Source organism: Lissotriton vulgaris, chromosome 3_1, assembly GCF_964263255.1.
Source record: "Lissotriton vulgaris chromosome 3_1, aLisVul1.2, whole genome shotgun sequence".
NCBI classification, from domain to species: Eukaryota; Metazoa; Chordata; class Amphibia; order Caudata; family Salamandridae; genus Lissotriton; species Lissotriton vulgaris.
The window spans coordinates 1,521,845,280-1,521,860,916 of NC_141689.1; the positions used below are offsets into that span (position 1 = coordinate 1,521,845,280).

The 15,637-nt window shown below is 47.0% G+C and overlaps 1 protein-coding gene across 4 annotated transcripts in view; it reads right to left on the reverse strand.

The window, feature by feature from the left end:
• The window catches only part of SEC24B (SEC24 homolog B, COPII component), a 764,077-nt gene that overhangs the window by 304,362 nt on the left and 444,078 nt on the right, over positions 1–15,637 (reverse strand). For all 4 annotated transcript variants that reach the window (XM_086962000.1, XM_086962001.1, XM_086962003.1 and 1 more), the window contains one exon: positions 14,692–14,815. In XM_086962000.1, coding sequence (XP_086818126.1) covers positions 14,692–14,815 — 124 coding nt within the window. The remainder of the gene's footprint in view (positions 1–14,691; positions 14,816–15,637) is intronic.

Genomic DNA, 15,637 nt, shown 5'->3' on the forward strand with positions numbered 1-15,637 from the left:
TTTTCCGGGGGGTTGAAATGCTTTTTGCACGCTTCTCGTCCACGCTATTTGTTCCTGGACACCTAGCGGCGAGGAGGGAACAGCGGTGGAGGTGGTATTAGCACCAAGGTGGAGAATACTAAAATGACAAGCCTGTGGGTGGGGATGTGACATAAACACAGCAAGTTGCAGAGATAAGAAAAAAAGGAACCGCCGGAATGCCTAGTGCGCAGGGAACCGTAGAGCGCGTCTCACCGTTGGGTCTCATGTTGCAGCACAGGGCGGCCACCAGCATCAGCCTGGTCTCCATCTCGCCTCCTTGTGTTCTCCCAACACCAGTCTGCGCCTCTTGTTCCTGACAGCCTCGTAAGTACGTCTCACAAGGAGAACCGCCGCAGGCACGGGGGCCGCAGAAGGCTCCCGCCTTCAACCTCGAGCGCATTGGGATGATGCCGGCAGGGACAGCGCAAGTGGAGTCCCTCCTGAATGACAAACAGCGCTTCTCCTCAACCTTGCACAAAGCGCCGACCCGCTGACAACTCAGGCTGATGGGGCTGTCCAGGCGAGCGCGTGGTGGGTGGGAGCGCTTGAAAGTTAAGAGGCCCCTGCGCGTGCTCATCTGCTGTCCAGGGGCAAGATCCAGGCGCGAGCTGAAAGACAAGCCGTGCGCATGCCCATGTGCTGTCGTGAACCAAGCTGATAGACACGTCGTGAAAAGCAGGCGCTGCCCGGGTGAGGAGCGAAGAAGCCCCTCCCGCCTGGCGTCGACGAGTCTTCCGTTTCAAGGCTTCTTGGTTGGTTGGCTATCAGTCAGAAACCAATCAGAAACCTATCAGAAACCAACCAATCAGAAACCTTGACTTCCACCGGCACCAATCCCAGCGTGGCTCCTCGTCTGACGTCAGAGGAGCTGCGCTCGGGATTTCTGAGGCTCCCGAAGTTCCCGGGCTGCGGCGGTGTTTACGGTGAGGCAACTTACTTAGAATTTCCCTACAATGCCGCTGTGGGAGGCGGCGGTGATTTTAAACAGCGCTCCTTCTTGCACAGAGCTCCACAGTGCCTTCCCATGCGTAAGGGGAGAGGAGCTGGGTGAGTGGGGTTGAGGGTGGGGGTGTACGCGCGTGTGTCTGAGTGTGTATGTGCGTGCGTGTGTCTGCTTAAGGGGGGGGGTGCGTGTGTGTATGCAGCGTGTGTCTGTTTAAGGGGGGGTGCGTGTGTGTGTGTATGCAGTGTGTGTATGTGCGCATGCGTGAGTGTGGCTTTGTTTGAGAATGGGAAAATGAGGCACGGCGACGTGCGCGCTCACGAGGTAGAATCTCCGGCAGGAGACGCTCGTGACAGTCTGCTGTCTACATTCCCCCGAAAGTGATTACATTAGTTGTCTCCCTAGACAGCAAAAAGCTTCGCTTTTTGCTTTCGTCTAGGCGAGACCTAAAAAAGGACTCTGAAATCCTGAAGTACTATAAAATCACTTGCCATTGACCATCATTTGAAAGATCAAGATGAAAAAAATAACAAATCTGGGGTCGTATATCCAAGTCTGGAATGATCTTATTTAGTCATTAAAAAAAACTCATCTTCATAGGCATTAAAAGTCTTAGTTTCAGACCATCCTCATTGTATTTGCACAGTTTCTGTTCAGTGAAACAGAAATTCAAATCTGGACTGACTGAGGTTTACTTGGATCGAAAGTAAACCCAATTGAACCCTTGTAGTTTGCATAGTGGAGCCGTGTCCTGGCACAAAGATTTTGCATAATGCATTGAGGAACAGCAGTTTACAACTCTCAAACCTCTCTAAGATATGTAGTAGTTGATTCTAGGAATGGTTTAGTTGTTTTAGTCAGTGAGAGAAGGAAAGGTGGTTAAACAACCAGATTTGATCACTGCCATAATGAAGAGGTTACATGTGTTATGACAGCAGAACATAATACACCAAGAAAATATGGTATGTGGATCTTTTTAGCAGTATAATATAGCCCTGGAAGATTTATCACGGTAGTAACACAAGCAGGCTGCATTGCCTTCCCACGCTGTTCATCAGAAAGGTTAGTAGTCCAACTTCTCATTGGTCCAGTAAGTGAGAACTGATCACTGGCATATTATAGAGAACAGTGGTCCCTATTCAGAAAAGAAAATACACAAGAGGGGATAATCATACACTAAATAGTAAGTATATCTTTTGTCCAGCCGGACAAGAATTTATTTTCATATAGGTTTTCAATAGTAGCGTTTATGGAACAATCAATAACAAGTGGGCACAGCCGTGACCCACAAAACACAAGACAAAACAACGAAACAGATTGGCCAAAAGGCAAACAAAATGGGTCTGTATACTTGTACTCAGTTAGACAGACATAGATCAGTTTCTTAAAACCATTGCATACTATAATATAGCTCAGTCTTATTGCATATGGTGTATTGGCGTCGACGACGTTTCGATGCCAACATTACATACAAGGCATCATCTTCAGGACAATGGAATGAAGCACTGTAGTCTTGACAATATAATATATTGTGCCTTTTTTTCAATACTAAGGCAGGGGGTTTAGATTGCGTCTCACGTGTTTCTTTGAGGCGCGTGGGCCTTCACAATTTGATTACGGGTTGTCGGTTTGCCAGCATTTAAGGTATCAGTTCCGTATTTCAGAACGACCAAACAACACGGAAGTAGATTGAGCCATCCAGCTAACAACTACCGCAATAATGCGATTGTGCATTATTCATCGTCTGGCCCCTAGCTAATGAGATTGTGCTTGGTCGTTCTGAAATACGGAACTGATACCTTGTGATCACGACTGAGAAAATCTGCCTCCACCCTTGGAATACCTGGGATATGAAAATCTGTGTCAGTCCCCTCGCTAATGCCCAATGCCACATTGTTTGAGCTTCCACTGAGAATTGTCTTGATTTTGTTCCGCTTTGTTTGTTGATGTAATACATCATTGTGGTATTGTTTGTTTGAATCAAAATATCTGTGAAGGAAAGCAATGGTAGGAAGGCTTTGAGTGTTAGATGCATTGTTGTCAGTTCTAAAAGATTTATGATGGGCCTTCTCATTGTATGACCATAGGCCTTGAACTTTTAAGTGGTTCATATGTGCTTCCTATTGTGACAGGGAAGCATTTGTGACTACAGTGTCGGAAGTCCTTTCAGAAATGGAACTCTGAAGTGCAAATTTTTAGGTTTGGACCAACGAGCCACAGATTGTCGATCGGCGACTGTCAAATAAAGTTAGTCTTTCCAGTCTCCTCCTTTTTGCGACCACTGATCTTTAAGATGCATTTTGAGATGGTTCGAGGAGCTGATTTCAGACCGAAGGGAAGTACAATATACTAAGAGCGTTCTTTCCTTACTAGAAATCTGAGATTAGTTCTGTGAGGATGGGAAACTAGAATGTGAAAATATGCATCCTACAAATCTATTGAACAACTCAAATTCTCTCTCCTTATGTTTGGGAAGATTTCATGACAAGCCAACATCCTGCATCTTTTCTTGGTAATAAACTTGTTGACAAACCGAAGATCGGTTGAAAATGATTGTGTTGACTTTTTTTCATAATCAGAAAATAAGTGGAGTCCTATATTGAGTTGGTTTGATTGAACTTTTTCTTTTGCTTGTTTTTGTAGTAAAAGTAGTGTTTTGTATTGTAGATTGGACAGATGACAGTTTGACAGAGGTTTTGGTGGAACAGGAGAAAGAACATTTTTTAATCAAACTGAGTAGCCATTTTGTATGAGATTAGGAACGATTTGTCTGTAGTTCTGTTTTTACACCTTTCCAGAAATTGTAAAATTGCTCCCTCAACAGGAGTGGAGATCTGTAAAGGTGGAGGGGGCAGGAGTTTGAGGGTCAAATCTTCATTGTTGGCTGTTACTTGAGAAATTTTTCCCTTTGAAGTAGGAGGATTTTGGTGGAGTGGGTTTCCTTTTCTGATACCACCCTTTGGTAGTGCCTCTGTTGCTGTTGAAGCTGGTCTGGCTATCTAGGTGTGTGAACTCTCGGATAGTAATACCACCTATCCATTGATTTGTATTGCAAATGCTTTCTGTTCCTCTAATCCAACATCTTTAGTGTTTCTGCCTAATCTATCATCCTGAAAACTCCTATTCAGTATGTTGTCCGAAAAATGATGCAGTTGAGAAAGGTAAAATCTGCGATCTTTATTTGCGCCTCCGGTTTTAAAGAGAACAAATGAAGCCATGATGACCAACTCAAAGAAATTCCATGAAAATATGCTGTAGCTGAGAGTTCTACAGAATCTACTACAACACCGCTAGATTGATTAGAGATGGAAGAGGATTCTTTAACCAACTTTAAAAAAATCTTGCGATCTATGAAATGGTCGGTAAGAAACAAAAGATTTCGTACTGTCACATATCTCCTTGTGGTATCTTCCAAGGAGGGCTTCTGTATTGGCATTCTTTAGATGAGTGGAAGCTGTGCTGCATAGCTTTTTTTCCTGTGTTGTCCGTTCCTTTGCTCTCCGTCAGGAGAAGCTGTGGATTCTGGAGCTGAGACATGCCTCCTTCTAACCACGGTAACTATGATAAAACCAGGTTTTCGGTAAATTTTCTGAAAATCAGGGTCGTGTTGAGGGGACTTGCACTTTTAAATCGTGGAGCAGCAGCCTCAAAAGGTGCCAGATTAAAAAACTTTTCTTCCATAATGTCCAACAGACCTGATGAACAAGTTACTTACCTACGATAACGCTTTTTCTGGTAGATACAGTATCTGCCTGCGGATTCCTGACCTTGTGAATATCCCCTGCGCAGCAGCCAATCAGAAACTTTTGTAGCTCTCCACGCCGGCGATGTCATGGACGACGTCACAGAGGGTACGACTCCGCTCGCGACCCCGCTGACGTCACTGGATCCATAATAGGGCCTCATCGGCATGATGACGTCAGTTCCGCCCATTTTTCCGTGCCCCCGAGGCACACGGACGAACCGACATAACAGGAATAGTATACATAGTACACAGTATTTAAAACAGCACACACAGTGTGAAACCGATTCCATATGCATGAACATATAAATACATCTATTTAACATTTTTATAGAAATATACACTTAGTAGGTATAGAAGAGTGGACAACGGGGAGACGGGTGGGTCAGTGAGGAATCCACAGGCAGATACTGTATCTACCAGAAAAAGCGGTACCGAAGGTAAGTAACTTGTTCTTCTGATAGATACATCTGCCAGTGGATTCCTCACCTTGTGAATAGAATCCCAAAGCAGTCCCCACTGCCGGAGGAGGGTGTCCACTCTGCTAAACCAAGAAATCTTTGAGGACAGAGCGCGCAAAGTGGCCATCACTCCTCACTTCGGAATCCAAGCAGTAATGCTTCGTGAAAGTGTGGAGGGAGGCCCAAGTCGCGGCTCTACAAATATCCTCAACAGGTACACCCCTAGATAAATCAGACGTTGATGAATTTGCTCTAGTAGAGTGAGCCCTTATACCCTCAGGAGGTTCCTTACCAGCAAAGGCGTAGCAGATCTTTATACACAGGATTATCCATCTCGACAGAGCGCGCATCTGCACCGCTTTCCCTCTCTTACAGCCAGCAAATCCAACGAAAAGCTGGTCGTCCACACAATAGTCTTTAGTCCTATCGAGGTAGAAACTCACCGCCCTCTTAGGGTCTAGACGGTGATGCCGCTCCTCATCCTTGGAAGGGTGAGGAGGAGGATAAAAGGTAGGGAGGGTAACGGACTGCCCCAGATGGAAGGGAGTTACCACCTTAGGCAGAAAAGCAGCCCTGGTCCTAAGTACCATTCTCTCAGCATGAATGGTCAGGAATGGAGGTTTCGAACTTAGAGCTTGAAGCTCACTTACCCTCCTTGCCGAGGTAATTGCTACAAGAAAAACAGTCTTGAAAGACAGAAGTCTCATGGGACACTTGTGCAAAGGTTCAAAGGGTGAACCCATCAAGTAAGTCAAAACAAGATTCAAGTCCTACTGAGGTACAATAAATAGAGTTGGAGGGAATTTGTTGTTAAGACCTTTGATAAAACGTAAAACAATAGGTGACTTGAATAAAGACGGCTGGTCCGGCAAACAAAGGAATGCCGACAAATAGCCTTTTACAGTTGCCACAGCAAAACCCTGCTGGGCCAAAGAAAGAGCAAATTGAAGAATGTGGGACAAACGAGCCCTCAAGGGTTCAATAGACTTCTCTCCACACCAGGAAACAAATTTGGACCACTTATAGGAATAGATCGACTTGGTGGAGTCAAGCCTGGCCGATAATATGACATCCACCACATCGTGTGGGAGAGAAAAAGAATTCAGGTTGCCCCGTTCAATCTCCAGGCATGAAGGTGTAAGGTCTGGAGGTGGGGGTGTAGAACCTGCCCCTCCATCTGAGAGAGGAGATCTACCCTGAGAGGGAGACGGAGCAGTGGGCACGAGGAGAGGTGGGGAAGATCTGTGTACCACACTCTTCTTGGCCAATCCGGAGCAATCAATATTACTTGGGCCCGGTCTTGGCAAATCTTCCTCAGAACTCGGGGAATCAAGGGTATGGGAGGAAACGCGTAAAGGAGTTGTGAGTCCCAACTCAACTGAAACGCGTCCACCAAGGCTCCCTGCATCGGATACTGGAGGCTGCAGAACGACAGGCAGTGGGCGTTCTCTTGAGTGGCGAACAGGTCCACCCGAGGAGTTCCCCACATCCGGAAGACGTGACGAACTAACTCCGGATGAAGCCTCCACTCGTGGTCGGCTGAGAACTGCCGACTGAGACTGTCTGCACGCACGTTCAGAACTCCAGCAAGATGATTTACCATCAGACAAATCTAGTGGTCCTGAACCCAGGACCAGAGACGCAGAGCTTCTCTGCAGAGAAGATGTGACCCCACTCCTCCCTGCTTGTTGACATACCACATCAAGGTCGTGTTGTCCGTCAGGACCTGAACTGACAGACCGCGAAGGAAAGGAAGTATGGCCTTGAGTGCCAAACGAATCGCTCTTAACTCCAGAAGGTTGATGTGAAGCAACCTTTCCTCCGGAGACCAAAGACCCTTGATCTCCAGATCCCCCAGATGGGCACCCCACCCTAGAGTGGATGCATCCATTATCACCGTGGCAACCGATGGAGACAGATGAAAGGGCTTTCCTTCAGACAGATTGCCCTCCACGCTCCACCAAGACAGATCCGCTGCAGTTTCCCTGGAAATCCTCACAGACTCCCTGAGATCCCCGTTGTGCTGATACCGCTGCCTGCGGAGGCACCACTGGAGTGCCCTCATGTGCCAGCGTGCATGGTTGACCAGGAGAATACAGGAAGCAAACAGACCGAGCAAGCTAAGGACCTTCAGGACTGGAACAACCGTTCCATTGTAAAATAAGGGAATCATTTCCTGTATGTCGTGAATCCTTTGAGGAGGAGGGAATGCACGACATACAGTTGTGTCCCGTACCGCACCTATGAACAGGTTGCGCTGGGAGGGCACCAGGTGAGACTTGGGTACATTTATCGAAAAACCCAATATGTACAACAACTGAGTTGTCTCCTGCAGATGATGTAGCACCTTCTCTGGAGACTCTGCTTCGATCAGCCAGCCGTCCAGATAGGGGAAAACTGGAATCCCCGACCTTCTGAGATGTGCTGCCACCACTGCCATCACCTTGGTGAAGACTCGAAGTGCAGTAGTAATTCCAAATGGAAGGACCGCAAACTGGTAGTGCTGCAAACCCACCGTGAAGCGGAGATACTTCCTGTGCGACTCCAGGGGTCGGAATATGAAAATATGCGTCCTGTAAGTCGAGCAACGCCATCCAGTCTTCTTCCAACAGCGCTTGAAGAACCTGCGCATGGGTGAGCTTCTTGAACGTTTGTTGTTTCAGATAAAGGTTCAAGATCCTGAGATCCAGGATTGGACGCAATCTGCCATCCTTCTTGGGAATCAGGAAATACCGGGAGTAGCATCCCTGACCCCTCTCTTGCTCTGGAACACCTCTATCGCGCCTTTCTTTAACAAGGTCAGACCTTCCTCCTGTAGGAGACGGAGATGTTCTTCTGAGCAAGCCCCTTGGCAAGGAGGGAAATTTGGAGGAAATTCCCGAAAGGGAAGAGCATACCCATTTGCCACAAGATTGAGAACCCATTGGTCTGTAGTGACCGATTCCCAATCCTGCAGAAAATGGATAAGCCGACCCCCCCCACAGGACCAATATGATTGAGAATGGGGAATGTAGGGCTGCTTTGCTGCGGTGATAGGGGGTGAGGTAGAAGAAGAGGTGGGTTGACTACCTCGTGGACGACCTCTGCCTTTCCCCTATAGGACTTGTACAGCGTGTTCTGTTGTTGCTGTTGTCGAGGCTGTCCTTGCGGACGAAAGGACGACTTTCCAAATCCTCTATACCTTCTGAAAGATCCTCTAGATTGAGTTTGTAAGCCAAGTGATCTTGCTGAAGATTTCTTTGAACAAGCTGCCTGCACTACTAGGCTCTCAGGCGAAGGATGAGCCGACAAAAACTCTGGATCTTCAGGTGCCACCCTATACCTCTGTGCCACAGTCCTGGAGACCGCAGGAGCAGACAAAGGCTTCTTCCAAACCTCCAACACTGGCTCCAAAATTGCCTCATTAAATGGTAATAGAGGTTCAGACACAGATGAGGGAGAATGCAACACTACAGTCAGAAGATTGGATTTAAACTCCGTGGAAGGCAGAGTAATGTCCAATAACTCCACAGCTTTTCTCACTACCATATGATAGGGAGCTGCATCCTTAGAGGGAGCATCCGAGCCAGTAGAAAAAACCCACTCAAGCGAGACATCAAGGGCACTTGCGTCCTTTAACTCTGCAAAATAGTTCTCTGATTCAGGAAGTTCACCTTCCTCCATCTCTTGCAGATAGCGTTCCTCCTCTACAGCCCTCTGGGCTTCCCTCCTGGAGTGGATCCTGGGGGTTGGAGTCAATGGCTCCACGACAGACTCCGTCGGCCTCTGGACCGGCGTGGAACGCGGATCCGACGGCGCCACAGACTCCAAACGAGGACGACCTGACGGCGCCGGAGAATCTCGATACGGCGTCGGAGATTCTCGATACGGCGTCGGGGCTCTCTGCGCCGGAAAGTTCCAGGACGGCGTCGCTGGCATAAAGGGCATAAACGGAGCCTGGGCATAAGTTTGGGGAACACCCAAATTAAATGCAAAAGGACCCATGGAACCCGCAGGTGCACCAGATGGGTACATTGCCCTCGCAAAGACGCCATACATTGCGTTAAGGTAATGTGATGGTTCCTGACCTGGAGACGGGAATGGAGGATAATTACACGGCGTCGTCCCTGAAGCCGGTCCTCCTGGAGTCGGACCAGCCAGCGCCAATAAAGGAACCTCCTCAGGCTGCTCCTGATCCTCATGCTCTGGCTCAACCTCACCAAGATCCGGAGAGTGCACCAAATCCGAGGGAGCCGGAGTCGGAGATCGAGAGACCTCGACTTCGGGAGTCACAACTTTCACTGGTGAAGCTGGATTCGAAGGCAATGGATCGACGTCATCTCTGCGACGTCGAGGAGAAGATGACTTCGCCGCCAATTCTTTATCCGAGTGGCGCCTTGAAGAATGCTTCTTCAAGGCGCCGATTCTTTATCAGAGTGGCGCCTTGAAGAATGCTTCTTCTTCTTATGCCTCTTCAACTTCGAATGCCCCGAAGCCGACTTCGAACCCGACCCGGATTCGGATCGAGACCTAGACCTCGATCTTGATTTTCTTTTACTCGCCTTCTTCTCTTTTTTCTTCATCTTGGCCATGAACAATTTCGCCTCCCTTTCCTTCAATGCCTTCGGGTTCATCTTCCTACAGCATGCACATTCTTCGACGTCGTGATCGGAAAATAAGCACCAAACAGAGTCCTGATGCGGGTCAGTAATAGACATTTGCTTCCCGCACTCTCTACAGGGCTTGAAACCGGACTTTCTTCCCGACATTTTAGAAAGGAAGTGATAAGAACAGACGAGAACACCAGAAATTACAAAGTAACTACTGAGAGTGCCAAAAAACCATTGGCGTTGCCGGCGCGGAAAAAAGGGAACGGACGTCATCACGCCGACGAGGCCCTATTATGGATCCAGTGACGTCAGCGGGGTCGCGAGCGTAGTCGTACCCTCTGTGACGTCGTCCATGACCTCGCCGGAGTGGAGAGCTACAAAAGTTTCTGATTGGCTGCTGCCCAGGGGATATTCACAAGGTGAGTAATCCACTGGCAGATGTATCTATCAGAAACAAGAGGCAAAAGAGGTCTCAGAGTTGCCCTTGGTTGAAGAGTTTCAAGAATAACAGACATTGCTGGTTGAGGAGTGTCTAGAGTGATGTTTAATTTTGTGATCCTACTTATTCAAGCTTCTTGAAATGTAAGAATATCGTCCACAGTTATTACTGTGGAGAAGTGTGGCTCACCGGTTAGAAGTGCGCTGGGGATGCCCAGACGTGGGTCCCAGGCACTCCACACCACTGGAGTCAAGCTAGCCGGGCTGATGAGAGGTGTTACCTCGAAACCGGTCCGGTCCTCGGATGCTTGATTCCGTTCTGGGAAGGACATGGCTTTTGTAGTTCCGACTGGACTGTTCCCATGGGGCACAGGGTCAGAGCTGATTTGCATATCGCCATTGTCTAACCCGGGGTGGTGTGGAGTGCAAAATAACGATGGATTTGGGCCCAGATCTTTGGACTGGGGTGAGTGTGTGACATTGATCCACATTCGGTCCATCACCTGTTGTGTTTGCATATTCCGCCCTAAGTGCGCTGGGGATGCCCAGACGTGGGTCCCAGGCACTCCACACCACTGGAGTCAAGCTAGCCGGGCTGATGAGAGGTGTTACCTCGAAACCGGTCCGGTCCTCGGATGTTTGATTCCGTTCTGGGAAGGACATGGCTTTTGTAGTTCGGACTGGACTGTTCCCATGGGGCACAGGGTCAGAGCTGATTTGCATATCGCCATTGTCTAACCCGGGGTGGTGTGGAGTGCAAAATAACGATGGATTTGGGCCCAGATCTTTGGACTGGGGTGAGTGTGTGACATTGATCCACATTCGGTCCATCACCTGTTGTGTTTGCATATTCCGCCCTAAGTGCGCTGGGGATGCCCAGACGTGGGTCCCAGGCACTCCACACCACTGGAGTCAAGCTAGCCGGGCTGATGAGAGGTGTTACCTCGAAACCGGTCCGGTCCTCGGATGCTTGATTCCGTTCTGGGAAGGACATGGCTTTTGTAGTTCGGACTGGACTGTTCCCATGGGGCACTGGGTCAGAGCTGATTTGCATATCGCCATTGTCTAACCCGGGGTGGTGTGGAGTGCAAAATAACGATGGATTTGGGCCCAGATCTTTGGACTGGGGTGAGTGTGTGACATTGATCCACATTCGGTCCATCACCTGTTGTGTTTTCATATTCCGCCCTAAGTGCGCTGGGGATGCCCAGACGTGGGTCCCAGGCACTCCACACCACTGGAGTCAAGCTAGCCGGGCTGATGAGAGGTGTTACTTCGAAACCGGTCCGGTCCTCGGATGCTTGATTCCGTTCTGGGAAGGACATGGCTTTTGAAGTTCGGACTGGACTGTTCCCATGGGGCACAGGGTCAGAGCTGATTTGCATATCGCCATTGTCTAACCCGGGGTGGTGTGGAGTGCAAAATAACGATGGATTTGGGCCCAGATATTTGGACTGGGGTGAGTGTGTGACATTGATCCACATTCGGTCCATCACCTGTTGTGTTTGCAATCACCAGTTAGAATAGGCAGACCCGGACGCAGAGGTAAGACCCGGGACCAGGGTTCAATTCCCGACGCGGCAGGGTCTTGAGCTCAAAATGTCCACGGACTCGATAATTCTCGCCTCGGTGCCTACTCGAATCGTGGGTTCACACTCTGCAACTCTGGGCAATAGCTTGCTTAATCTCCACTACGGCCCCACCGCAATGGGATGCCTGGCTTTCACCTTAGGGATGCCCAGTAGGGGCTATCTCGCAGGGAAAAGCCAGGACGGGTTCCCAAAGCAAGCACCTTGAGACCTTACGGTGAAAGGAGCTATATAAGAACGTATGATTTACGATTTATGGTGACTGTGCAGTCGAAGTTGGAGTATAGGTGGCATGAGAAAAGTCTGTGTACAGTGCCCTTTACTAGATTAAGAATAAAATATTTTTTTTTATTTGAGGGAGTTCTAGGTGATGTTGATTGAATTAGTGAGGGAGGTTTCCATTTTCTAACTGAAGTCATGGGTGTTTTCTTCGTACCCTCCAAACTGGTGAAAGAACTAAGGGTTCCAAGTGTGTTTAAAATGGATCTTCTGGAGGTATACTGTGCTCAAAGGATGAAGTGGTTTTGTGTCATCAATTTTTAAAACTCGTTCACAGGACTCCGGAGATGCTGAGGAGTAAGCGCTAGGTGATCCAGATCACGCTGGGGAAGAAGATAGCACTACTTGAGATATTCGCTAAGTCAAGGAAGAAGGATTTGACGTTGTACAGGGTTTATTTGCCTGAAGGCTGTGTCGGTTATCTTTGTCTTTTTGGCATCTTATGTGCCAACATTGATGCCGATCGAGTGTTCAGCAGTGGTGATCTTCGGTGCTCACATTGAGATACGCGGCTAATCGTCTCGAAGTAGAGATGGAGTGTTTCGAGGGTGATGTTTTGAATCTGATCTGTAACTCGACTGAGAACATTGATGCGGATTCCCTCTAAAGGTGACACTGCAGTTATTGCCGGCAGCGATGTGAATGACGTCAATGTATTAAAGACTATCTTTTATCTGATGGTTTCTCTATATGGGAGCCTTTTCAAGATTGAAGAACACTAGCAAGAGGAAGGACGAGAGGCAGATATTTCCCGTCTTCTCCTTTCTTCTTGTGCCTTCATATCCTGCATCAGACTTTTTAATCCGATTCCCTCTCTGTCCTCAAGCGTTCTTTTTGACACTTCCTTACAAATGCCACATCCTTTTACCTGATGAGATGGAGACAGGCACACCACACAGACTTTGTGGGTGTCAGGTGCTGCCTTCTTACTTCAACATGAAGGGAAATCGGTAAATAAGGAATGCATTTCGACTGAAAATAAATGAGTCATGAAAATATAATTTTACTCAACAGTAGAGGAGTTAAGATGTTGAGTAAAAATGTTATGACAACCTTCCTGACTTGATAAATGTTTTTCTGAGGTTTGAAAAACCTGAGAGGTGTTCAGAGATCTTTCCTGAAGGAGCCAGAAACAACAACAGACTCCCACAGGCAACTGCCAGTACAAGACATTGTGAGTAGGGGGTTCCTCCCATGTTCTTAAAGGAACAGGCTCTATTTCACCTTTACTCAGTGTAACCCTATCAGGCTGCATTTACTCTTTAAGCTTTTCCTGTTAAAATGTGCTTTTTCATGACAGATGACCTAATCTCAAGAATGTAATCATTTATTTTTCAACATTTCCAGCACTCAGAAAGAAAATGGCATATCTGACAGTCTAACACTGAAGTTCTACAATAAATTAACATGGAGTTAGGACATTCTACTATGTTAATTTCATTATGCCCATTATATTAAAAGGTGTTTACCGGGGATCCACGCAGGCAGCATGGAATTATTCCGCGTTTACTAGAACCAATGAAGATCCTATGATGCAGAAGTAAGAGTTTCTGGGATAATTCACATAGACATAGATGTTAAATGTTGAAAAGTAATTATTACTAAACTTGCAGCCCGTCCCGACCTTGTCTGGGGATGAATGCTTGTGTTATTCACGATGGTATTTTGAGGGCTTTGAGACCCCGCCTGAGCCCCGGACTAAATTTCAATCGTGAAGTGGCTTTCATCGTGTGGTACGCTGCCTACCTTGAGTCTCCGCCGGAGCCTTTGTAGCGTGAATGGCGCGCTGAGTGAATGGCGCGCTTGTGCGCCCCTTTATTTTAAATTTTTTTGTGCAGCCCCCTCTGACAAAGCCGACGGCCAGAAAGGAGTAAAGGTTTGTATTTGTTTCCAATTTGCGACGCAGTATGGCAAGGTCCGTGAATGCGGCGCACGTTGGTATTTGTAGACGGCCGTGTCAGAAGTCAGCAGAACGCGAAGGTGGAGAGTGAATGTGCGCGCACATTGCTTGTGAAAGCCGTGCCCCTTTAAAAAAAAAATTTTTGTCCAGCACCTTCTGACAACGCTGACGCCCACAAAGGTTGCCCCGCACTATATATGAGTAATGCCGCCTGAATGTCAATGGGCGTGAATGTGGCGCACCTTGGTATTTGGAGACGGTCGTTTGAGAACGGAGTACAACGCCAAGGTGGAGCGTGAATGGTCGCGCACATTGCTTGTGAAAGCCGCGCCACTGAACTCCGCGGCCATTTTTTTTTGTCCACGCCCTTCTGACAACGCTGCACGCCCACAAAGGACTAATGTGAAGTGTACTTTGACACGCCCACGCCAACTTTTTATTTATTTTATTTAAAAACAATAAACAAAGGTTATTAAAAAACACTGCACAAGTGGATCAATATACATGGAAGTTAGCCATAAAAACAACACGTCTGCCAATGTTATCAGGTTAATCATATCACTCTCAGTTTCAATAATTTGGACTTTGTATCAAGGGATGAAGTCGTCTTAATAAGTTGTCTGCCCACTTTCCCCCAAATAGTTACCAAAGAGGAAAACTACAAACAGATAATGGAAGCTACTCATGCAACATATGCAAAAGGAAATACAATCAGTGCAGTTTACTTACCCAACGATGCTAAATCTGAATACTTTGAACTTAACAAGAACAGATCCACTGCAGTTTGTTGACCCGAACAATCCAGTGCCAGCTTTTTATAAAAATCTGTTGCTGGACCCAGATGCTGGACAAACTAGGAAAAGCAAAAAGGAAAACACTCTAAATATTCTAAAGCTACATAGATTCGGCAAACTACAACACAGTATGAAATAAAGATATTGCTGGTGATTTGGCTACTTTTATATGAATCACTGTTTTAAATAACCCTACAAATACACACACAAACTCACAAATACACACACAAACTCTGACACCTTTACTTTTTGCACTTCAGTCTTCAAAACGTGGCTGAATTGCTTCCTCTTCAGCCAGGAACAAAATAGGTCAGATCAAAAAACACATGATGTCACTTTAAATGGTCATGTGGCTAGATGGATGTTGTGAAGGAGGCCAAGGAATAATTATTTTGTCCCTTTCCCAACAACTCAGTATCCTGGTTTCCCAACCTTAAAAAGTAGTGAGAAAGAAGTGATTATGCCCAACCAAGGAGAACCCAAAGATAGAGTATATAATCTACTGGCCAAAGCAAGACATTAAAGAGAAAATCCTTGTAGCACATAATGAGAGGTAGTGCAGGATAATTCAGAAATATGCAAAAAGCCACTGGTACTGAAATATATGTGGTGAAAAGAGCATGAAGCTAATTAGAATGTTCAACTCCTCTAATGACAAAGGATTTGGCGACAAAACAGTTTATTATCAAATCGAATGCAAACAGGCAATGAATAAAAACTACTCTATTAGGACCTATGAGTTGAAGAGGAAGGATCAGTCCACATGACCCTGCTCTGGGCTCTTTTTTCAATATACCCCAAAAGCTAAGAGTGCTGTTTAAAACACATAATCCTGAAACAAACTAAAAGACAAAACATCGCTGGGACAGGACAGAACACAT